Below are 25,947 nucleotides of genomic sequence, written 5' to 3'. Positions count from 1 at the left end.
GGTGATGTATGTCATCACGGCATCATAATAATGTAATCATTAAAGAGTTTATGAAAAAATAAAAAGTAAAAAACAAAAAAATAATGCAATAGGAACTAAAGACAAAACTCTTAATTAAGTCAATAATTAAATTATAATATTTTATTTTTTAAAAGAAAAATCAAAACTGAATTTTCAAATGTTAAACTTTTTTACATTTATTTTTTCAAACCAAACTTGATGAAGCATTAATTGGTGATTAGTTTAATAAAGAGAAACTGAAAAAACTAAACTAATTTTGAACATCAATGAATGAGAGGAGTTAATATAGCATAGCATACAGATTGCGTCGGTAACTGGTAAGAAACGTGGTGGTGGAGAGAATGGGAATTTCTCCTCCTCTTGTTTTTCTTTCTTATTGCTGCTACCGCTTTATTTCGTTGTCTCCTTCTCTCAACAAACAAACAAACCCCTTTGCACCTTTCTTCCGATTCTCCTTCTCCTCTGAAACTCTCTCACCTTGCGTTTTTACGATCCTCACTAAACGTCGCCGTTCCCTCTCCGATTCCTAAATTCTTCTTTATAAATTCCATACTCTCACCTTCATTTCTCTACTTCTGTCAGAATCTTCTTCACGATCATACACTTTCTTCGTCTTTTCTTTTCGGTATGCACTCGCCTCATCATTCTTTCTGATCGTTTTTTCGCTTCCTCTTTATTTGCTTTTGATTCATCTTCAAGCCGATTTTTCAGTTTTCCGTGATTGTGCGGTTTGTTTTGTTTCTGCCACGAGTTTGTCTTTTTCATGTTGCTGATCCTCAGATTGTTCGTTAGGGTTCAGGTTTTTGGACTTCCGTTGGGAATTTATGCGGTTTATCGATGTTTTAATCGGGCTAGTTTTTTTCTGTTTTTTCTTTTGTTTCGTGTTTCCCTGGCTTGCGTGACAGAAGCGTGTCAAGTGTCTGGCGAGGTTGGCAGAAAACATCGCGAGTTAATGTGTTTTCATCTCAACATATATGTGATGTATCTCTATCTACATGTAGTACGTGTAAAAGTAAAAATAAAGAGAAAAAAAATGTATATCCTCGAAAGTGGTGGGATGACATAGCTATTATTTTACGAAGCCGTGTGTGATTGTGGACCTCTGGTTAAAGAATCTTATCGTGGTAGTAGATTTTTTCTTTGATTATGTTTCATAGCTGTTGCATTTTGTTATATTGAGCCTATTTGAAGTTTGTGCGGGTTACCCTGCTAGGATTTTAGAATCACTTATATGAGAAGAAAACTACATTTGGTTTTCTCTTTAAAATTGACTTACGTACTTAACTTTTATAGAAGTTCTCTCATCCAACTTCTCATAAAGTTGAGGTGCATAAATTGATCTTAACGTATGGGAGAAGTTTAATTCATTTTACTTTCTTTTTTTCTTCTACAATTGCTTATGGAGATGATAATCCAAACTGGGCCTAAATCATCCGTTTTGGTCTGTTTTGGCTGCTTAATGATGGACAGACATCGCAGAAAGCTTTCTCACTAAATATCTCTTCATAGAAGAAAGGATAAAACAATGGATCATTGATATTTGCTTGTACCACATGATGTACGCCGTTTTCCTTTGCATTTGCTTATGTCCCGATTTTTAGTTACGACTTACTCCCTTGCCTTGTGTAAGAATGGGAAAGTCTTCTCCACTGTGCTTCTCCCATGTTTTGTTGTCTTGATATGTCATCAGGGGAGAAGTTCCTGTCTTTTAGTATAATGGTTTTATCTATATCCTTTTTTATTGTTTACATTTTTTGATATTTGTCTTTGTAACTTAAACTAAGATGCTGATTAGTAATTTTTTGTTGATAATTACAGTATATCAGATGCTTTCTCAGATATTGTTGGTCTGCTTTTTGTCAGATTTCCTTAGATTCGATTAGGTTCAGATGGTGTTTTGTTTTGCAGGTTTCTTGGTGCTGTTGGTGTATTGTACATCATTATTTCTACTTGTTCTGGTGAGATGCACTTCCATTGGAAATTCTCCTTCATTGCCCTTTCTTTCCCACCTTCTTTTAATAGTAATTAATCCTTCATAGAACCTTTAAAATAAGGTTTATTTACTCACACACGAACACACTTATATTCCTACGGGTTTAAAGTTTAAATTTATTATTACTACTACTACTATTGTCATTATTATCGATTTTATATTTTAGGCAAAACATTGGTTTTGCCTTTGCATTGTGCAGGTTACAGAAGTGGGTGATTTCTTGATTTGGTATATTCCATTACATTGTCTGAATTGCAGATGGTGTTATAGGTCCATTTCAATCTTGGATTAACGGGGAGACTATAGAACTGACGAGTGACAACTTTGGCATGTCCAATACACTCAGGACATATGAGCATTATATGCCGCAATTATGGAGTGTTGTAAGCCGACTTCATATAGGAAGAAGGTATATTGTGCCAAAAAATATCAGTTAGGAAGAATTGTATAGGCCTTGATCAGCTGCATTGTGTCCTTTTGAGTCATGGTCATCCCTTCTTCTGGTATTGTATGGTTTTTTAGCCTGAAATGCCCTAGCTATTGTTCTGAGGATATTGTGGCAATAGACTGGTCACATCCAATGTTTAGTGATGCAAGCTGTCACTGTGAGCTGTTACAGGAAATTTAGGGAGGATGGAACTTGTCACATACCCTTGTGATTGTTCTAATTGGTGCTCTGAAGTGCTAAAATATGGATGTCATAAACCTCAGCGCACTATCTGCCCATAACTTCTAAAATTTCTTGTCGAATGCTTGTTCTCTTAATATGGAATCTGCTATGGAAGTGGTTCTGTTTAGTGGAGGCTGATATAATGAGTAAGGAAGTATAAATTTCATAGAGCACTCAACACATTTACATGCATTATGGAGACTTCAATGTTGAACCATTAGGGCATACCATAGATGGAGGAGGCTTCTGTAGCGATATGCTTACTCTCCTAAATGACATAGACTGCTCTCTATGTCAGTTCAGTTTTCTGGTTCTGGGAACAGTTGGTTTCTCCAATAATGCAACAATTCATGGTTGGGATTGGTGTAATACTGGACCATTCTTTATTTTGAGGTGAACCTTTTGAGTTCGTTGATATGGAAGCTGTTTGATAGGCACAAGTTGGTTACATCATCTTCACTCATGATTATAAATGTTCTGGAATTATATGAAACTAATGTCAAGTCAAGGTGTTGATAGCCTAACAAAATTGCTGGCGCTCTTCCTTTTGCTTTACCTATTTAAGGGCAATGGAAAATATTTTACTTCCGTGTTAAAGCCTGCACGATCCTAATTTTAGTTGTCATGCTTTACTGGGGGCAATGAATGGTCTTCACAAGACAAACAATTAAGTTTGATTAGAATTGGATATAGCAAGGAGTTTTAATTGTTAAGACTATTTTTGGTAAACAGAAAACTTCTATGTGGAGATATCTCATATTACTGTCATTGACGCTTTTGTACTTATTGGAAAATTTCCAATTTTTTTAAATAAAGTCCCAATATACTGCAAGATATAGCTTGAAAGATGAACACAAAATATGACTGATTCTCTGTTTTGATGTTTGAATATACTTTAGTGTTGGGATTCTAAAGAAATCTGAAACTAAACTTTAAAAAGATGCTCAAGACAGAGCTTTCCACTGAAAAGCTATTTTTTGTGTAAAATTAAGCATAACCAAACATGTGAGATCCCTAACTTATACAATTATAATATGCATGCTGATATTCATTTTCCCAAACTCTTTTAAACAATTTTATTTGATTTATCATGGTTTATTAAAGGTAACAAATTTTGTAATGCCTTTTCTGGTTTTCCTGAGGAGGCTAGATTTTGATTCTTTTGAATTTCTGCTTATAAATGAATGAGCTTATATTCTCTATTTAATATAGGTTTCTAGTTTTACTGATATAATATTCTCTTCAATGATATTTCTCATTGTAAAAATATTGTTTTGTAGTAAACAGTTTTTATCCGACTGTTTTATATGCTTTCATCAATGCTTTCCTCTACATTTCTGGTATGCTATTAGACATACATCTCTCTCTGTTTCTCTGTCTCTATGTCTCTACTCCTTCTCTAAGCAAGTTTCACTCTAAATTTAAGTTTGTTCTTTAAGCAAGTTTGTTCCTCTATATTTAAGTTTGTTCTTTAACCAAGTTTCACTCTAAATTGCTTTGTATTTTTTTCCTAAGAAAAAAAGGTTGTGGAGTGAAATGTTCTGTGGTTTTTTGTAGTTCTTTGGATTTACTTAATTTTGTTTATGTTTCTTTGGTCTTGTCTTGTTTACTGTTTAGAGGGCATACATAAGAGTACTTCCCTATGTGCTCAATGCCTGTGCATTGTTGATAATTATTTTAAAGTGCAGGAAGAGATTAGAAAATGCTAACACCTTCTAACACTTGCTAAATCTTACCCAGGTAATATCTGATTGCTAGTCATCCTACTTTTCAATCCTTCCTCTTTTTATCTAGTCTATCCTAACTCTTTCTGACATTCATGACTATCCATCATCTAATTTAAATCTCAGCTATGTCATTTTTCCCCTTATGTTTATTTTTATTTTGCATCCTCTTTGTTTTCTGCCTCAGACTAGAGGGTGCTCCTTCTGTATCAGTGGATAGAGGCATGGGTGGCTTCAAGTGAGTGAACATTTTTGGGGCAGTTGGTAACTTATTATGGTTAAGGATACCATGAATATCAAGTATTTAGTGTTTAGAGGCTAGTTCTTAAGATTGATTATGAATTCCTTCCCTCCTGAATTAATTGCTTGAGTTGTTTCTCCTCTTTTGGCCAAATTTGAATGGCCGTTATTTATGCTTCAGTTTTCATGCGTGGCATTTTATGGATATTAGTACATGACGTGAGCATTGTCCTCTTGACTTATTAAACTCACTTTTGAATTTTGTAACCAGAAAGCATATATATGAAATAGTTTTTTGTTTGCTGAGGAAAATTAAATGGTTCAGCTGAGGGTCATTTTGTAAGACTAGAGTATTGAATAGAAATGGTGAAACCTAATGCATAGTGTATGACAAATTGATGGTTTTTTTTAGTGATTTGGAAGTGGCTGTGGTGGTTAGTTGTATTATTGTATAATTTCTGGAAGTGGAAAAGACAAGGCTGGCCAGAGGTAATTTTAATTACTAGGAAGGTTGAGGAGGAAAATTATTCTGATCTACACATCTTATCTCATCTCTGAGTATTATTCTCGTGCTGTGCTGTCTGTAGTATTCTTCCTAGTCTTCTTGCCCATGACACGCTACTTGCAGTTTGTGATAATGACAACTATTAGCTTTAACATAAAAGGAAAAACAAAAAGAAGAAAACCTGTGGGAGTTGTGATTTCTGACCCTACCCTTTTCACATATTCGTATGCGTGTGTATCTCTTGTGTTTGGTCTCCATTCCCCATCCCCTCAGCATGCAAATATCTCCTAGTGATCTAGAGCATGTTTGGTTTTACCACCAAGTCCAAAAGCATGCTTGTGTTAAAAAAGACTACCGACATGGTGCAATCATGTTTGGCACTTCAGGCAATATACTTTGTTACCTTTGCGGTAGGAAAAATACTTTGTATATGTTGACAAAAATACCTTGAAAATTTAGTATTATATCCTCCCATTTAATATTTTATTAAAATATGCACATATTTTTTCAGTAATTACAATGTGTTTTTGATTTCCTATCAACTTTCATTTTGTCGAATTCAAATCTGAGATAAAAGTATCTACTCCAAAATGAAATTTTAACCGAAGTAAAATCCAAACATGCTGATAAATTAGGTTCACATTCAACAGTACGTGCTTGATCAACATATCTTCTATTTACTTACGGTTCTACATGCAATAAGAATCGACATTGTAAGTGTCTGCATTGAATTTAGCATCCAGGCAAGTCTTTCAGTTATGCCTTGGATTCTCTATTACATTATTAATTTGAACAGGTTTATATGAGAAATACGTATGGTATTGGTACACATTAATCGGTATAGTTTAGGTGTCACCCAGTATCTAATAGCAGTTATATTTTTGTTTTATATTATTGCATACACTACAGTCTTGTTAAAGCTTTTCTCTGTTGCAATGTGGAAGCAGCTTTGTTTGATTGTTAAATTTTAGTTTTGATATTAAATTTCTTCAGCTCTGATGCTTGCTCTTTGACTTGCAGGTAGTGAATTATTTGCAGATCTGAGTCAGTTACGGTGTCTATTTTGACACAGAGATTCCAAGTGACAGTAATGGGGCATAGGCATGTATATAACACATCTCCATTGTTTGAGGGTGAGCCTGATCAGAACTGGAATCATATGCACATTGATCAACACTATGTGCACCTTGGTAATGTTATATACGCCTCACTTGTACTCGTATTTGGTTCATTAGTCCGTATTAGAATAAAAAGAAACTAGCCTAGTTGAATGTGCCAGCACCATATTGCTCATTTAAACAGATCACTATTGCAGGTAGAACTAGCACTTCAGAGAATGGTTCTTTTATTTATCCTGCGGACAATATGTCTATAGATAACACTTCTTTCCCCTCTCATTGGAACTCTTCCACAAGGTCAAATGGATATGCATCCTCAGGTCACAACATTGATGTACCTCCTCATCAGCCAGATGCATCAGGCACTTCTAATAATGATCATTTTGTGCATTCGTCTAATGCTGGAGCATTCTTTACAGTGTCAGATAATCACGTACACCAACCTTCTTCTTCCAATTATGACAGACATACATTTAATGTTGATAGTAGTTTTGTTGATCTTACAATGGGAAGTGGACAAGGGACTCACAAGCGTAAGAGCCCTGGAATTTCTCCAGTCTACGAGAGAGGCAGTACAAGTAGATACTTCAATGCTGGAAGTTCAACTGATCTTCCTATATCTTCGGAATTATGGCAGGATAAGCCAAATATTGATTCTCAATATATGCACTGGGATCATTTTACTATGACACCCACATTCAGAGGTACTGGCCTTTCAATAAAGGGTGAGGGTTCTTTGCGGAATGTGAGGAGCCGCTCTACACTTGATTTGGACTCCAACCCATCGAGGACCCATTTATCCACTAATCATTCTCACACTTCCTACCCTACTCTCCCACCAGTAGACCATTCTAGTTTGGTGGATGTTTCTGGTCAGACTTCTACATTGACAAGGGATTGGAGCCAAATGAACATATCTCCAGCAAATGGAAGGGTTTTATTACCAGGTTAGTTTCCTGTAGATGAATATTAGTATCAATACATACCCATTCCATTATTTTTGCCTTTATATGTAAAAAGCTGACTTGGAATGCAGATACAAGTGCTTTTGGTCTTGAGACAAGTCATTTCCTTGTTGGAAGTGGTGCTACTGTTGGCAATGCTTCTGTGGATGTTGGGTGCTTCCATCATGGTACAAGCAGAAATCCTGCTCCTACTCAAAGTTTTCAAAATAATCAAACTCAGAATGCTAGGGGAATTCAAAGCAACTATTCTCAGAGATCCACTCCAACTTTTGGGGCTTCTTCAAGCTTGCGCATGGGACATTTGACATCTTTGGATGAAGGATTGCCTATGGTAGCTGAAAGTTACTCTTCTAGACATCCAAGGCCATTGAGCACCCTTGGCTGGCGGAATGGTGATAGAAATGGGAGGTCAAGAATTTCAAGTCAAAGATATCGCACATTGACTGAGGAGAGTGGTCTTGCCGAACGATTTGCCTCTGAGGTATCTTTCGCAGTATCTCAAGAAACTACTGTTTTTGTGTCAGTATTAATGGAAATACACACCTGTATAATTTCTGGAATTTTGACGGCTTGTTTATGCTTGCATCAATGTTGGAGATGTATATATGATGAAAGTATGGTATATAAATAAAGACAGTCCTTACCTTACAAGAAGATTATGGTATATAATTATGGTATTTATGTCTTAAATCTACATTTTAAGATGATATAGGGAACTATCTTAATATTTGTTGTTAAGGTTGTTATTGAAGCACAGCACCTGTTAAATATTTACTTTTACGTTCCAATTTTCAGTCCTCAACATGGTGGTGAGTTGGAGAATTGATATCGACTAAAGATATTTATGAGTTATAGTATATAGGAGGAGACAATCTTTACCGTTTGAATTGGTATGCAAAGGTTGAGTTGGACATAAAGCCACTCTATTAACCAGTGTTGATGTTTTGTTTATTAGCAAAATTTAAATTAGTCTAATATATCCCTTTGAACCAGTTATAAGACCTATTCATTGAGAACAGCGAAATTGTTCCTTCTGGTATTACTAGTACTGGCTAACTCAATTTTTTTTCTTGTATTTTTGTTGGCTTTCAGGGTTTCTTGGTTATTGAGCGTGCATCGGTGTATGATTCCAGGAATATGCTTGATCAGCACCGAGAAATGAGAATGGACATAGATAACATGAGTTATGAGGTGATTATATATTTATTACAGTTTTTTTGTGTTACAATACAATTAATAGTGACTTTTCAAATTTTCTAATTATTTTGATGATTGGTTTGACCAGGACCTACTTGCACTAGGTGAAAGGATTGGCAATGTGAACACAGGACTCTCTGAGGACATGTTTTCCAAATGTTTGACGGAAACAATATATTGTTCATCTGAGCAAAGTCAAGATGAAGGAAACTGCGTAATATGTCTGGTATGTTTTTTATTCTCCCATTCATGGTAATGGTAAATATTTTACGTGTTTTTGGATAAACAATAATGGGAAGCTTACGAGGTTTATTGAAAATTACAGGAAGAGTACAAGAACTTGGACGATGTTGGAACACTTAAAACTTGTGGACATGACTACCATGTGAGCTGCATTAAAAAGTGGTTATCTGTGAAGAAATTATGCCCTATCTGCAAAGCTTCTGCATTGGCTGAGGATACAAAGGATAAATAACTTGTAGTGTAGCATAATTAATATCATTGTATATATATTTCGAGACATCCCTTCAAATGGAGGAAACAACCTTGCTTTCGAAATGTTTTAAGAGGAATGCTACTTTATGTCAATGGATTTGATTTATTTTCGGCTTCGATCTCAATTACTCGAAGCCTTGAAATTGTTTTCTTTTTTTAATTTATTCATGTTTGACAGGAGAAAATGTTCAGTTTTTCATGTTTTAATAAATAATTATGGAAATGGTAACATGTTCTTTTTATTTTTGTTTTCTTTACTTAAAAGAGTGTTATTTTGGTAATTTTCAATAGAAATCTTCAGGAGTAGCCAACATAAAAACAATGTGATAGTTTTGCAATAATTTGTATGTTTTTTATTCCTAATTGAACTTTTAAATAACAAAGGGACGCAGTGTCAGATATGAAATATATAAATAGATTTGAATATATTAATGGGAACTTATATTTCATCATCCTTGGTATATTAATACACATCAGTCTTTTCTTATAATCATAACTCATGCTAACATTACAATGTAGTTCGTTTATATGAATGTTAGACCATCTACTGATTGATAATTATGATATATATTTTGGTACTTATGATTTTGCTTACAATTTTAACTAAGTTGTAATCGTCTCGTGTATTTCCTTTGTAAAGAATAAGTTATATGATAAAATGAGTCATACGGTTGGAATACTTAACTCAATACATACGATTTATTCAGTTCTATTTTTATATTTATTCATTGCTTTTATTTTACTGTTTCGCAATTCACACATTATTCTTGAATCATTTTAAGAAGAGGTGTACAATAATGTCCGTGTGGATAAACATGACATCATGGTGATGATAGCAACATGTTGGAATCATATTACATATGTGTCAATCAAACATACACTATCATGATGTTATTTGGTAGCAAAATTTATTTAATAGTTAACGAATAATTGAGCGAAGAAAAAGAATGTATCGATTTCTTTTCAATTTTCTGATTGCATGTTTGCACAGCCAATTAGTCATTAATTAATTACGTTAATACGTCAATGTCACATTAATACACGTGTCAGTAAATAGGATGAAAATATCTCTAACGGATCCAACTGAACTGTGAAACAAAAACTGCAATCATGTATTTCATTAGTATATAAAAGTGGTTTTTGGGAATAAATGTAGTATGAATTACTGGTTTTTAGCTCAGTAGTTTTGAAGAATGGAACTGGACTTGAAAGATATATTGATGACCTGTGTCTTTATAAGGTGAAAGACCCTCTCAAGCTTCCTCAGTTGACAGGAATCTCCAAATGAACGGTGTTGGGTTGTGCCCAAATGAGCTTCCATGGAAAAATCCTCAAAGAATGACATAAACTGACAGGAATTAGAAAAAGGGAAAAAGTCAGGAATGCACATCACTTAATGATTTTAGATCGAAAATATTCATGAAAAGACATGAGTGGCGCGTATTAAGAAGCATGTGAGTGGATTGAAAAATTGTCCAACCTTGAAAGCTAACGAGAGTGATGTGTATGAGGGAGACACGTTCATGGTCCCTTAAATAAATTTACACATAGAAAGATTCAACTCTATACAAACCAACAAACTTTAACGACAATTTCAGGTGACGAACATGGCAACACCCAGTTATTCTTTACAACACACTCCAACATGGGCTATTGCCCTTGTTTCCTTCATTCTTATCTCAATCTCAATCATCTTGGAGCATTTCATCCATCTCATAATCAAAGTCAGAAACTTTATACTTACCATCCTCACCTTCTAATAATCCGATTATATATATATTTTTCACTAATAATATCTTTGTACATGGTTACAGTGGCTGAGGAAACATAGAAAGAGCGATTTGGTGGAAGCAATAGAGAGGCTTAAATCAGGTTAATAGATGAATTATGTTATGATATTTGAATAAGGTTTAATAGCTGACTCTGTGTGTGTGTTTTGTGCAGAGTTGATGATCTTAGGATTCATGTCGCTGTTGTTGACAGTAACTCAAGACGCTATAACAGAAATCTGCATTCCAGTTAGGACTGCAGATACTATGCTTCCATGTCGAAAACGTACTACCAATGATACTGCAATTTTGGATTCTTGCAGTGCCAAAAATGTATGAATATATATATGGTTAATTACTTTTCTACATGAGAAAATTTTTTGACTGTTGATCAGTGTTAACTCTGTTTACATACGCAGACTAGTGAGGTTGCTTTAGTGTCAAAACATGGAATCCATCAACTTCATATGTTCATTTTTGTTCTAGCTGTCATGCAAATCGTGTACAGTATTCTCACCGTTTCTCTGGCAAGGGCTAAGGTAAGAATCAGGGAGATCTCACTTTTACTTTTCTTTTTGTAAGCTTTGTGGAAGTTTCTACACTTGAAATATTTGAGATAAGATCATGTATTAATATTATACATGATTATAAAAAATGTCTAATCATACACTTAATTGATTTAATTGAAAAATCAGAAAAAATAATGATTTAATTGAAGTTAAATTTGATAAAACTGAAAAAGTGTAGTTACAAAGGTCACATGTCACAATTTATATGTGAATTTTGACAGTTTTTCAAATGTAAAATATGACTATTTTTCAGTTGTCATATTATATGTTGTAAAACATAATAGTTTTCAACAGTGAAATCATCATAATTTATATCATTTTTTTTATTTAAATCTTTTAATAATAGTTCAAAAGCTAAGTACTACTTTGCAAGAAATCTAATTCAGAAATAACAAATGCAAACAATGGATGGTATGTTTAAAAAATAGCTAGGCAGGATAATTATGCGACTCCCCTTGTCAATATAATATAATAGGATGTTATATAAAATATTATTTTCTAATTAAAAAAATTATTTTAATATGTAACTATTTTTTAAAAAAAATATTGGACAGCATTACATAAAACAATAAGAATTTATTCTCAAAATCAATGAATATGATGAATCATGGATAAGATTATATACTTTTTTTTATCATTTACTTAATACAAAAATAAGATTAAATTTATTTTTAGTCTTTAAATTCGAAATGAAATCAAAATTTATTTTTGTCTTAAATCTTGATATATTTTTATTACCAAATTTTAGAAAGTATTGAATATAATATTTGGAATTAACTTTGTTTTCATGTTAAAATCTATTTTAAGTTCACATTTGAATTAAAAAAATTCAAAAAGTATTAAATCGTGAAAATAATTTAAATGTAAGTCTAAAATGTTATTAACATGTAAAAAAATGTCATTTAAAAAATTATATTTATTTATTTTTAAAACTTAGAGTACAAGTGTATAAAAATTTATGAATAAACTTCAATTTTAAATTTTAAAACTAAAATATATTTAATCCATAAAAATATAATAAATTACTTTTGCATGCATACTTAATTAAAAGTAGTTCTTTTTGGAAATTTTAATGTGATATACATTATTTTCATTGTTTGTACTCAATATATTGTTTTTTTTTATCAAAAATAAATAAATAAATAAATATAGAGTATTTACTCTAACCTATTTACAAAAAAAAAAATGTATATATATTAGTCGTCTACAAACGATGTACAGTAAATCTAAAGGAAAGCTACAAGAAAATAAAAGCTCCCACATGAGAAGGCTATATAAATGTAATTTGGAGATTGATTATTGTTTAACCATTATTTAATTAAATAAAATTGAATGCTTGTTAATTATAAAATTATTTTGTTCTTACTTAGACTTAAGCTTATTTGATATTTTGTTAATAAAGGTATTGACATAAATAACCATATTTCTTTATTCATGGCCAATGAATTCTTCTATATGACTTTACAATATCATTTGAATAACATTTGCAGATAAGGCACTGGAAAGCTTGGGATGAAGAGACTCAAACAATGGAATATGAAATTGCCAACGGTAAAGTTGTTTTATATGCAAATCACTAATTAAATTTTTAGTTAATAAAATCATATTACTTGACTTGTTTTGATAAGCTTTACTTAATTATCATGAAATTTAGTAACAAGTTTTAAAAAAAGTTTTAGATTCAAAGAATTAATTGGTTTTTACATTGAGTTGTCAGTCTGTAAATTAGTTTACAACCTGTTCTGTAATAATTTTCTGTTGTGCAAATAATTTTGAAAGAAATTCATTCGATAAAACTAATTTTATAGAGATGCTTAAATATTTTTATTCTATAACAAATTATAAGTAAAATCATGTATAAGTTATATAATACAGAATTTGTTTAGACAAGTTTATTTATAAGATGAAAAACTAAATGAAATTTCACAAAAGCTAGTGAAAAAAATTATTTAATTTTTCAATATGTTTCTATTTTAAGAAAATCGAAGTGTATTAAAATGTTATGGTATTTTTGAAATTATTAAAAACGTTTAGACTTTGATATTAATAAACACTAAAACATGTACACATTTTAGCTTTTCTTATCTAAATCGATGTCTAAAAATTTTCAGTATTTTCAAAAATATCATTGGAATTTTTTTATTTAATTTTTTAACAGAAGTTTAGAAGTTTAGACTACAGTTATTTTTATAACCGAATCTTAGACTTCGATTTACGAATAACTAAAATCTAAACATTTATTTAAAGTTTTTTTTTTCTAAAATTTTATACTTGCACCAAATATTTTGTCTCTGCATAATTTGTTTTTCTCCATTTTTTTCTTTTTTCATTTTGTTTTTGAACACTTCCATCCAACACCATCAAACACGAATAGTAGTGGTTGTTCATTGTTGAATGGTGAGTGAGTTTTCTTTTTTCTTCATTTAATTTGTTTTTTGTATTTTTTTTGTTGATTTTGTGTTTTTCATAGAGACTCTACAACAGTGAAGATGATCCACGTGAACTTTAATTAGAATTTTTGGTTGTATTGAAATTTTTAGTTGTCCTCACTTTTGCAAATTGAGATTTTTGGTTGGATTGGAATTTTTGCAAATATTATTTTTGCGGAGTTGAGTTCTCAATGCAAAGATGAAAATAATGAATCACGTGTCTATATCAACAATATAATTATAAAAGAAACTTATATTATTAACACTAAAGCCTACAAACTTAAATTCATAAAAAACCGATAAAATTCAAAAAGTTTAATGAATACTTCATATCAATAATATAATTATAAAAAAAAATTAAGCATGTTGTATATTAATGCTCTAGCGTAGAAAGAAAATAGAAGAATGCTACATGTAAATAATTGGTAGTTTAGGTACATAAATTCTTCCTCCAGAAAAACTATAACTCTGTGGAATACATATATTGTTGGAACTTTTTTACTGATATAAATTAGAAACATTGATCATTTTTGGGTTATGAATTATCCATATAAAAGATATCATACTATTTAAAAAAAAATTAAGATTTAATGTTTATGATTTTTTTTTTCTTGTAGATTATTTAACTTTTTGTTTCTACATGATATGAAACTTTTAATTTATTTAAAATTTAATTATAATAAAATGTATATATAATATTTTAAAAAATAAAATATATACATCAATGGTAACAATAGACGTGTTGAATACTTGTGATTAAAAATGAATAAAAAGATATAAAAGGAAATAAATCTGTATGCGTTTATGTTACTGCTCTGGCAATAGACAAGGAATAGAAGTTCAATATATATAAATAATTGTTTCTTCTTCTGAAAAAAGATAAATATATATATATATATATATATATATATATATATATATATATATATATATATATAAACACTATAATAAAAATTCCTTAATTTATTGTAAATATTTTTTTAAAATTATCTTTAAATATAAGTATATTCTTCATATTCAGAATCATTAATTTTCCTACAATAGCTTTATATAACTTTTTATTTTAAATATCTCATATATGGTATTCACTTCTTTTTTTCTGTTTCATTCAATTTTTACCTTTTTAACATCTTATTAAATAAATATATTTTAAATAATTTATTTTTTATAACTTTTTCATTATAATATTTACCAATGACTCGTATTATTTTAAAAATTTTAAATAAATACAAACACATATTTATGAAAACGTCTGTTTTTCGTTCAGGTAACTAAACAAAATTTTTGCATTCACTTGACATAACATAAGTTTGTTAAAATTTAATTAAAATTTCATATCAAAATATATATCTAACATAAAAAGACCTTTCATTGAATAATAAAAAAACTGAAACTAATCATTAATGTATAAAGGGGTCCCCATTTTTTTAATTATGATGAGTGAAAGGATCTTATTTTGCTCAATTTGTTTGTATTCCACTTCCTACTGTTCCAGAATTTGATTTTCGTCGCATACAAAGAAAAAGATCCTTCACTATTTTTCATATTTATTCCTCTAAACTATTTATTTTCTCTTTTTTATTTAAGCCTCTAAACTTACTAATTATTTGTGCAAATAATTTTTTTACACATCACTTGACAATCTATTTTTAGGAGTATTTTGATTATTACAAAAGTTAAATTTGGTACTTGTAAAAAAAAGAGAAATTAAAAAGTAAAATAATACTACCGTTCTTTATTTTGTTGAAGTTTAATCGCTACAAAACGCCGGAATAAATACGTTAAAAGTACTTCTTAAACTTGGTCCACTTGAGGACCAAACATTTTAATGGCTCTGACTCATTGAAACACTGTTTTTCCGAAGACCCCACTTCTCTGTTGTTATCATTATCAAGACTTGAAGTTGAACCAGTGACCAGTCACGATAAAGATACTCGTTGCTCTCCATAATCATCCCTACAAAATAATTCAATATTAAATCCTCATACACAATTTTAACCATACTTGTAATTTGTTTCAACTATCATCATCAATCATATCAATAGGTTATACGTCTTTTTCTTCGTTTTTGTTAATCATTCTTTTGAATAATGCTAACAAAATCATTTGGCATAATAGAATAGACAACGTCTTATGAAGTTTTTTTGTTGGTTAATTGACCCTTCAACAACGTTTGTGGTTCACAATCAGACCCTAATAGATTCAGATACACAAGGCAAACAACATTCGGAAGACGCCACATATCTACTACTACTGCATCACCAGTGTCTGTTTGGATTGTAAGCATTTCTTTTAAGAGAATTCTGATTATATGAGTCGACCTTAAATAAATGCAACGAGGACATGATTTTGTATCATAGTCTTTTATGGCTAACGTTGTTTACGAATTTGTGAAATTTGGACAGAAATGTTTTTTCAGACAGTTCTTTCATTCAGTAGAAAAAGTTGATTACCTCACCTTGAGGCATGGTTTCATATCAGTTAAGTACACATAACACATCAAACTCAAGTCTATGATTATTATTGCTATTTATTATAGACAAACCATGATTATTATTGTTGTTATTATCGTGAAACCTCCCATTAAGATGTTTCCATGCACCATTCAGGCTCACTTTTCAGCTAGAAACAGCAACTTCGACTTCCAAAAGTACATTGAACAGTCACTTGAGGAAGATTTCAGAATCATAGTGAGCATTAGGTTGTTACTTGCCAATCAAATTATGTTGTATCAGTCCATTCATTTAATTTCAGATGAAACTGGAGTTGTGTAGAGCTCATCTTAATTACATGTTACCGTGTGTGTTACCTTGCAGCCCTGTGATGTGGTTCACTGTTGTTATTTTTCTGCTCGTGGATGTACATGGTTAGAATGTTTTACTCTTTCATTTCCATTTCTTAAAAGGCTTTTTCTATGTCTAAGTCACTAGTTATTTTTCTCTCTATGAACTATATCAGGCTGGCATGTATATCTCTGGTTATCCTATATTCCCCTCTTGGTGAGTAACAAGCATGTTGCATCTTCTTCAGTCCTAACTAATTATGAATCTGCATGGCTTCTAATTCAGCTTTTCTGAATTTTATTTACAGCTGGTTCTGGTTGTAGGAGCTAAACTTGAAGTCATTGTAGACGAAATGGCTCTTCAGATGAAAGATGTCAACAGTGTAACCAAAGGGACCCCACTTGTTTCTCCAAGTGATGAATTTTTCTGGTTTGGCCATCCAGGATTTGTGTTAACACTTCTGCATTACACTTTATTTGTGGTAAACCTTCTTCTAAGAAAAAAAGACCTATAAACTAAATGTATAGGATTTTAGATTAAAAGTGTATCATTTCTTTATTTGAGTTGGATTCATGTCACTGTGAACATGTATATATGACACAAATAAATGCAGTGATATCCATCATGACACAATAAATCACTTATTAGACTAAGATTTTAATTTCATTATGACAGAATGCATTCGAGCTTGCCTTCTTTATATGGGTATCAGTAAGTTCTCTATCTACTTGCTAAAAAATATCAACATTAGAATTTTTTTTAACAGGTCTAAATTGGAAATATTGATCCAATGTATGTACTACCTTAACACCCTTCTCTTTATTTCTCTGTTGCTTTCTTGATTGACAGACACAGTTTGGAATAAATTCTTGCTACCACGAACATAGAACATTTACAGTCATAAGGGTGGTGATAGCGTAATGACCGCCTAAAGTTTATTATAATTTCTTTCTTACGGCATGTTGATTCTCCTGGAGTGAATTTTCTTGATTCTAGGTGACATTTTGGTTTACTGTTTTCTCAGGGTGGCAGTTCAAGTCCTATGCAGCTATGTAACTCTTCCCCTCTATGCACTAGTGGCACAGGTAAACTCTATAAAGACATTCATGTAATAGTGTGAGAGTGCGTTTTGGTTAATTTTGATAAAATTGATTTTAAAGTGAAGTGACTTACATATATATACTTTTTTTTATCTTAAAAGCAAGTTTGTTGTAAAACTTTTAAGTCCAAAATTTTCCATTTAATGCAAAATTTAATTTTTGTTGCTTGTAGACATACCAACATTTGGAGAGAACACTGATTTTACCTAACAATAAGTGCACATTTTTGTATCTTTGCTGAAATCATGTTGGAAAGAAGGAAAAAATAATTATGATAGTTCCCATAGTGAAAGCAAACAGACACTTAGCAGTTCCTATCTGAAGTGGGGCTAACATTGGATTGTTACAGATGGGGTCACAGGTGAAGAGCAAAGCCTTGGCTAAGATTCTGAGGCAGTGGCATGTTGAGGTGAGGGAGAGAAGGAGGAAGCAACAGAAACTTGTGAAGTCTTTTAGTTTTAGCCATATGTCTTCAGAATGGAACCAAGGAAATAAGAGTGCCCTTGAGTTTTCTTCAGGGCTACGTGAAAACACTCGTTCCTCTAGTGAAGGAGAAATTGTACAAGAGTTGGAGCATCCCATGAAAACACAGGCAAACTCATCAAGTGATCCACCTCCTTGTGTTGTCTAATTATAATTGCCAAATAAACATTTTGTGTACATGGATTACAACTTCAAATAGTATTGATTCTATTGAACATCAGATTTGTAGCAGTGAAATTGTGATCATGTTTCAATCTCTTGGATCCATGCATTAATTTGTTCCGCTGATACAGAAAAATCTAATGTGCATACAATTGCAGTAGATGACAACATGCATTATTTGTACTTGGAACTTTTCACTTTTCGGCAGAATCTCTAGATACTTTTAGAAGTTCAATAAATTTTTCTGAACTACTTAAGATAGTAATCTTTGTTGTTTGTTTATCAGGATCAAACAAGAAGTTTTCCATTAAATAATCGTTTGCATAACGTGTAAAATCAACAGGTGCTTAACCATAACATATAAACATATAAACATGAAAATCCTCTTGTAAAGTTAACTCACTTGTCGTATTAGAAGAGGACAAGGAGTCATGATATGCAAGGGTGAATTTGCTTAATAGCGTCAAAATGTCACATCCAAGGTGAGAGAAGACTACAAGTGATAGAAAGAACAGTTTGGTTTTTTGTCACTATTACTTGACTAATGCATTATCCCATAAGTGGTGTCTCTGGGTGAAACCAATCATGCAATTAGTAGCACCTTTCCATGTCGGAATTCCCCATCCTAACTCTAGATTGAACTTAACCAGCTAGCAAATCAGATTTTGTTGGTATGACAACTGTAATGCCAAGATGCCCGAATCCATTTTTGGATCATTAATCTTCATGAACATTTGCTCTTTTTACAAACGTAAAGTAAGTTTTGGACTTAAACGAGAAACCATTTATTTGGTTCCTTGCCTTGCCTCAGTCTCATCTCATGCTAGAGTGAATCATGAATCCACTCAACTTGGTAGATCTAACTAGTTTAAGCATATGATTTTGACATGCATAGAGCATCGTATTCTGTTTTGAAGCATGGACAGAACAGTCTTTTTATCAGCATAGAAGTTGTGGAGTTTAGAATCCACGTCCCATGTCCATGGTGACCACACCCTTAGTTGTCCAAGGTTGTCCCACACACTTCTCCACGTTCATTTGCCTTCACTCGCTTCTCTACTTCTCTTTCTTTTCACCACCACCACACTTGCCGACAAGCCACTACTCTCTTCAGCCTTTCCATACGCAAATCTCACTTTCTCTCTCTCACACACACATACACAAACGTAAGCAATGGAAAACAAAAACTTTCTATGTACTATAGAAGAAATGGATAGTCTTTGGTTTCACAAACTCGTTTTTTTCTCACAGCCAAGTCCAACAGCATCAGTTATTTCCTTACCATCTCCACCAGATGAAGAAAAACCTATTCCCACATCAGAATCTGCGTCTTGCTCATCCTTCATTCTTTCTTCACCACCTCCACCTGATGAAGAAACTTCAACGGATGAATCAGCTTCTTCAGAGAAACCACTCCCATCAGAATCAATATCTGTGCTTCTTCAGGTAGAACTGAAAAGCAGTCAGAGTTAGTCCTTCTCAACATTCTATCTGTTCATTATTATTTGAGTTCATTTTTTATTCACGTCATGACCATTCTTTTTCTTTGTTTTCATTTAAAAGGATGGATCAATCAACAATGAAGAAGAAACAAAGGAAAGATTGGCCAGAATGGACCTTTTGTTGGGTAGCAAAACTCGTTCGCACTCAACCTCCCCATCAACTCAAAACCGTCACAGAAAATCGAGGAATCTGGTTACTTGTGCAAGGAAACTGCAGAAATCCGTAAGCTGCAGAACTTTTGGGGAACTAGAACTTGATGAAGTAAAGGGTTTCATGGATCTTGGTTTCACATTCGAGAAAGAATATCTAAGCCCAAGAATGATGAGCGTTGTTCCGGGCTTGCAGAGACTGGGTGTTATGGATTCGAAAGAGACGGTTGAAGGACATTACATGGAAGCAGAGGAAGAAAAGAGAGATATCATGAGACCATATTTATCAGAGGCATGGCTTATAAAGAGACCAGATTCCCCACTACTAAACATGAAAATTCCCAAACGTTGTTCATCTGCAAATATGAAGAAACATCTTCGGTTCTGGGCTAAAACTGTGGCCTCAGAAATCCACCAAAAATGAGTTACGGTCCATATATGAGCAGCCGCCACATGTGACATAACATGTCACAGCCAAATAATTGTATGTTAATAAAAGCATGATGAGAGAGGTAGGTGGTGCAACGTGAATGCCGATTTCTTCCATCTCCTTTTTGTTTGCTATGCAATAAAAGGGAAGGTTCTTATTGGAACCAAATGTGGAGGCTTAGTTAATGAGTTTGTTGTGATGAGGAATACTAGTTAGGTAGATAAAGCAGGAAGAAGATAAACACAGACAACAACAGAAAGAGTGACCCTACAACTATGATGTGGTTTTGCCTCACAAGTGGGGTTTCAAGAATTCACAAGCTGTTCCGTTGTTTTTTGTTGGCATATGTGACCGAAGAAATCGTTCTTGGTGTCATGTCTGGCTTCTTTCTTCTTATTACATCAATCAAACAATGGTTTTTCACCTGCTTCAACCCTACCCTGTCCTATCTATACTTTCTTTCTTTACACACTACTTTAGGAAACAAAAGTAAAAAAAGTAAGCCTATAATGGGAAAGATTTAAACAATATGTTATATTACTATTTTTGTAGCCACTATTTTAAAAAATACTCCTATATAAATGGTTTGTATATGAGAAATAAATTCGATTTATAATTTATTTTCTACTGCATATTTATATATTCCTAATGATAAAGTTAAGAAAATATAATTTAAAAAATATATAAATGTTTCACTAAAAAAGACGATAATGGTAGGTTATCACGAGAGATAATAATAACATGCCACCTAAACAGTGATATTAAAATGGGTGTCTTCGGTCACATGAATAGTCCACTTATCATTTTCATTTTAATTAAATGTGAAAGAAATTGTAAACTTATTAGTATAATTTAGAATACACTAAATCAAATATAAATTTATAGTTTTTTTATGGTAGTAAAAAAGTAGAGAACAATAATAATAGAACTAGAAGGCAATAAGAAGAAGACGCGGAAAAAAAAAAGTGAAAAAATATTTGTTATTTGATAGAGTGGAAATGTGAGGATTAAAAAAAATGTGATTTTCCCACCTTGTTATGACTTTAAGATTTATGCATCTTATTATTCTTAACTGAAATATTGATATAACATAAAATTTAAGATTTTTCTTATAAAAAAAAGTATTAAAACTAACTTTTCTCTCAACAAGTTTAGGGGAAAAAAAATAAGAAATATTTTAAAGCAATAGACAGTAACAAATCATTTCCTAATAACTAATAACTAACAAAAAAAATTGAAATGTATTCGAAATTAAAATTTGGAAAACATAAGTATTAATCAATATTTATCAAAAATTAATATTTAGAAATAAAAATTATATTATATCAATTAATTAAGTTTTTAATATTAAATACCATCTTAACTTAATTATAATATTACCTTTAATAGGATTTAAATAATAATTAAATACTTGTGTAAGTTCTAAAAAATTAAAATACAAAAAATATTATTAAAACGTGAGTTTTATAAAACTTAACATTGGAGAAAATTATAGTAAAAAATAATCTACTATCTAATATGTATTCGACCCATTAATTATAGTCCAAATAAATCCCATAGTTAAAAGGTAATATATGATATAAGATAAAATCAAAATCCATTGATAATATTTTATTCTTAATATGTCTAATATGTATTTCCCCTTCTTTATGATATGGAGCTCAATGACATGTTAAAAACTCGATCAGCCTTCTTAAATAAGTCATAGTTCTAATTTTCAAAATTGCTTATTTGAATTAAGGGTAATTAAAAATCTTAAAGATTAATCAATGACTTGAACTCAATTACCAATTAATTATATTTAATCTATTTTATCATGGTTATTGACTGTAGATGGACATATTGACATCCAAGAACATATAATAGATATAAAGTTAAAATTTTATTATTAAAATATTTTTTTTTATTTTTTAAGTAAAAATATCATTATCCATATGTTTTTTTTTTATATTTAACCTTTCCATATCCCATAATACAAATGTCCGCAGTAATATATTCCATCGAAAAAAATTAGATAATCAATATTTAAGTTCTGAATTATATTTTCTATTATATTATTTCTAAGGAATTCATAAAAATTTGAAATTAACACTTTTAATTTTTTTTTTTTGAAAAATATGTTGTTGTTATCATTTAAAGTGTCAACTAAAAATAAATAAATAAATAAAAATCTAAAAGAATTAAAAACTGATTTTTTTTTTAAATTTCAAAAACTAAACTCATTCGAGTTTTTATTTTTTAAAAAAAAAAACAGCGAATCGATTTCGTTGGGTTCAAAATAAATAAATCCATGGGCCGTGGGTGTTTCCTGGAACCCTCTTTGAGGTGTGGTGCACATTTGCATTGGAATCTCCGTTTGTTTTGACAGAAACACGAGTTTTCAGCGTCAGCTATGGCCGATGACTTCGAGTTCGCAGATAAAGTTCCTCCTTCGTTCGATCGAGTGGTACACTTTCAATTACTTTTGCAAACCTTCAATTTCATCATCGCTTATTCCTTTACATCTCATCTTAGTGGATTCCTGAACAATGTTCCTCCTTGCACGTTTTTCACGGTTTAATTAGGTCTTAAAGTTATGGATCGAACCTTTCACGTGGTCCTCTCGTGTTTTATTCTCAGATCTTTGGAATTGTGGAATCATTAGCATTTTGCTTGATTTTTTTTCTTCCGTAATTGACCTTTTCAATGTTCCCAATTATCACCGATTCTAATGTTACAGATTTAGCGAAAATTAAATTAGGATTCATTTTCTTTTAAAAAAATATATATCGTTCAGCTCTTCAGCTAGGATTTTGATCAGGTAAATTTCGTGTTCAGATTAAACGACTTATTTATGATTATCGGATTGTTTATATTAATGATTGTTATGTTACGCAAATCTATCGTTTGTTGCACTAGTTTTATGATCTGGTGGAGCTACGTTTCGTAAATTGTGGTGTCAAGTGTTTTTGTGTAGGTTACATTTTGTTTGTTATTCAATGCGTTGCTGTTTTGTATATTTTGATGTTGGTGCCAATCAACGTTTTGGATTATAGATGTTAGCAATATTACAGAGCAAATGGATTGTGGTTAGTCTCAACTTCATACAATTAAACCCTTTTCCACAAGTTATCAGCAAATGATGGGGTTTGTCGTAGTGGAATAACGTTTTTGGAGATTTTATGATGGAATGGAATGAGTTGAATTTTTGTAAGGGTTCTATTCTAACCCGTACCTCCCAAATCAGGGGAAAGAAAGAGAGATTATTGATGGAGTAAAATCTCCATTGGGTTCGACTTCACTCCAACCTATCTTAAAACATCTAAACAATAGAACTTAGGGTCCTGACGATATATCATTCATATTTTACCACCTATTCAAACATAATTAAAGAGACTCAAGTGTTATGTCATGATATTCAATGTTTTGGTCACTAAGAGAAAATGAAAGAATATCCTATTTTTGTTGAGAATAATATTGTAACGAGATGTGTTATTTCTCTTGTTTCAAAATTTGACTTGTGCTTCGAAATAGTTTTAAAAAGTATTTTATATAATATCTGCAATGTTCTGTGTATTGCAGTTCACATCAATCATTTGACATTGAGTTTGATTTCTCTGAACATAGCGGAGGATAAAGTGAAATAATAACCATTAATTAGAAAATCAATGGTTCAGACTGTATTAGACTTTTGATTTTGTTACATATGTATTTGCTTTTATCACAGTTCTCAATCACTGATTTTGTAATCAGTGGTTTTAAGTACACTTTATTTTTTAAATTACATCTATTAGAGGAATCAAATCTATGCCTACTTTTTTGGGTATCAAGCTTTCTCAACTATATTGCACCTTCCTTATTAATGATAACCTCTTTTATCAATCATTCTCAAACAAGTTCAATCATTTGATTTTTCTGCAGTAGTAGTTTTATAAATTAGCGACTCACCCTTGGAGAGGACTAAAATTCACATGTTGGTGTATCAGTAACATTGTCATCAACGATGAATTGCTTGTCTATTTTCCTTTTAAAAAAGTTCGATTTTATTTTATCTGCAATTCGTTTTGCTCAGTGCTTTTGTTTTGTTATACTTAGGCCTCAAACCAAGGGCTCAACCCAGGCTTAATTGTGCTCCTGGTTGTTGGTGGGTTGCTGTTGACATTCCTCGTTGGAAACTTTGTGCTCTACACGTATGCACAGAAGACCCTCCCTCCTAGAAAAAAGAAGCCTGTTTCAAAGAAAAAGATGAAAAAGGAGAGACTGAAACAAGGTGTGTCTGCACCTGGAGAGTAGACTCTGTACTCAGTTTATGTTCTGTGGTTTAAATTGTACTATTTAGATAAAGCTTCTTCTGTGGAGTCTTGCATGACGTTGATTTTGTTCTTTTCTACCCGTGTATTACTGATAGAAAGCTTAACCGCATAATTTAGTGCTTTAGTAATGTTATTGGGACTGGTTATTTCATGCTTAAATCACCATTTTGCTCCCTAACTGATCATTCATATCTGATTCTTTTTGGTTGACGAGTTGAGAAAAGAGAAATTTGGATTTTTTAAAAGTATATAGGATGGGAATACAAGGGAAGATTACCAAATATTTTTACCCCTGAAGACCCAGGCTCCTTTTTCTAAGGGACCTAAAGGAGTTGTTCCTTTTGCTAATCTTACGAAGGGAAATGTTGTTTCAGTTCTTGCTCTATCAGTTTTTACTTTACAATTAAACGGGAAACACAAATGAAGTGCTAGCTACAATCTTTGCAGTAGTTCATTGCTCCATAGTAGGTAGATTAGTGTTAGGCCGACAGGTAACAGACTGAATAGTAGATCGGTTTATCTTTTATACGGCACTGCAATCTGGATTTCTAACATCATGATTATTCGGTTTTTTTTTTTTAAACTTTGTTTGTCTGCATCATCTCTTTTACAATCATTTTTGTTTTACATTTAAAGTGCTTTTTCGTCAAATTTCTTTTGTTCTTTTGAAAATGTTGATTTTTTCTTATTCTCTTTTTTCAAATGTGGTTTATTTTGTTTTAATTTCATTGAACCCCTTTATTCTTCTACAAATGTTTCTTTTTTTTTTTTATTTGGGATAATTTTTTTCAGTGTTGTGATTAATATACTCTTGTTAAGTTTTGCATTTGTGTTATTGAAGAAGAAGCGAACTACATTGAAGTTGTAACAAAATAAGTAAAAATAAGTGTCAAAACTATTATTAACTCAAATTTTAAAAAAGTGATTTTTTGTTAACACTAAAAGAAGTTATTTCATGCATTGAAGAACAAAGGCAACACATAAATGCACCTTGGTAATTAAATCATGATGAAATTCTATAACTTGTTATAAAGAATAAAAGAGGAGAGGAAAAATATATGAAAAATATATATGGAATAATGAAGACAAGGTGTACCATTAAAATTTAAGATAATAATGAAAATAGAGAGAAAAACTGAAATTCAATCAATAATAAAGATAAAAAGTTATTATAGTTATATTTTTATAGTTTTAATTATTTAACTTTCATAAAGTATTACATTTGGGGTCATGCGAGATTTGATCTAACCACGATTTCTATTGATTTTCTCTTAAAGTTGACATAGACTGGTTATAATGTATCTCACGTTAAAATATTTGTTTCTCATTTTATGCATGATTTTTTCTTAC

At 31.5% G+C, this 25,947-nt stretch overlaps 4 protein-coding genes across 13 annotated transcripts; all 4 read left to right on the top strand.

The window, feature by feature from the left end:
- The first annotated feature begins 338 nt into the window (after positions 1-338).
- On the top strand, positions 339-9,053 carry LOC108329005 (probable E3 ubiquitin-protein ligase HIP1). Of its 10 annotated transcripts, XM_017562961.2 has the most exons (10): positions 339-646; positions 1,930-1,979; positions 2,214-4,424; positions 4,596-4,646; positions 6,174-6,343; positions 6,469-7,218; positions 7,308-7,717; positions 8,329-8,427; positions 8,522-8,659; positions 8,759-9,053. In XM_017562961.2, the coding sequence occupies exons 5-10, from the start codon at positions 6,244-6,246 to the stop codon at positions 8,906-8,908; spliced, it is 1,647 nt and encodes a 548-aa protein (XP_017418450.1). In that variant the 5' UTR covers positions 339-646; positions 1,930-1,979; positions 2,214-4,424; positions 4,596-4,646; positions 6,174-6,243; the 3' UTR covers positions 8,909-9,053. The 10 variants fall into 10 exon arrangements, with proteins under 10 accessions (XP_017418450.1, XP_052728663.1, XP_052728662.1 ...); XM_052872703.1 differs by having other exon boundaries at positions 2,285-4,646; XM_052872702.1 differs by lacking the exon at positions 4,596-4,646 and having other exon boundaries at positions 2,273-2,423.
- Positions 9,054-10,508: 1,455 nt separating this feature from the next.
- On the top strand, positions 10,509-18,298 carry LOC108327570 (MLO-like protein 3). The gene is made up of 15 exons (XM_017561260.2): positions 10,509-10,652; positions 10,743-10,800; positions 10,873-11,030; positions 11,117-11,236; positions 12,757-12,817; positions 15,886-15,974; positions 16,101-16,175; positions 16,305-16,396; positions 16,512-16,561; positions 16,654-16,694; positions 16,786-16,959; positions 17,154-17,189; positions 17,328-17,395; positions 17,503-17,563; positions 17,928-18,298. The coding sequence occupies exons 1-15, from the start codon at positions 10,536-10,538 to the stop codon at positions 18,207-18,209; spliced, it is 1,482 nt and encodes a 493-aa protein (XP_017416749.1). The 5' UTR covers positions 10,509-10,535; the 3' UTR covers positions 18,210-18,298.
- Positions 18,299-19,396: 1,098 nt separating this feature from the next.
- On the top strand, positions 19,397-20,738 carry LOC108327960 (uncharacterized). The gene is made up of 2 exons (XM_017561712.2): positions 19,397-19,669; positions 19,787-20,738. Exons 1-2 carry the CDS (start codon positions 19,397-19,399, stop codon positions 20,297-20,299), a joined length of 786 nt encoding a protein of 261 aa, XP_017417201.1. The 3' UTR covers positions 20,300-20,738.
- Positions 20,739-22,579: 1,841 nt separating this feature from the next.
- Positions 22,580-24,756, top strand: LOC108327070 (DNA-binding protein S1FA). Its single transcript, XM_017560774.2, has 2 exons — positions 22,580-22,751; positions 24,380-24,756. The coding sequence occupies exons 1-2, from the start codon at positions 22,698-22,700 to the stop codon at positions 24,575-24,577; spliced, it is 252 nt and encodes an 83-aa protein (XP_017416263.1). The 5' UTR covers positions 22,580-22,697; the 3' UTR covers positions 24,578-24,756.
- Positions 24,757-25,947: the final 1,191 nt, after the last annotated feature.

The sequence above is a fragment of the Vigna angularis genome, chromosome 2, assembly GCF_016808095.1.
Source record: "Vigna angularis cultivar LongXiaoDou No.4 chromosome 2, ASM1680809v1, whole genome shotgun sequence".
NCBI classification, from domain to species: Eukaryota; Viridiplantae; Streptophyta; class Magnoliopsida; order Fabales; family Fabaceae; genus Vigna; species Vigna angularis.
This window is presented reverse-complemented; position numbering and strand designations above follow the sequence as displayed.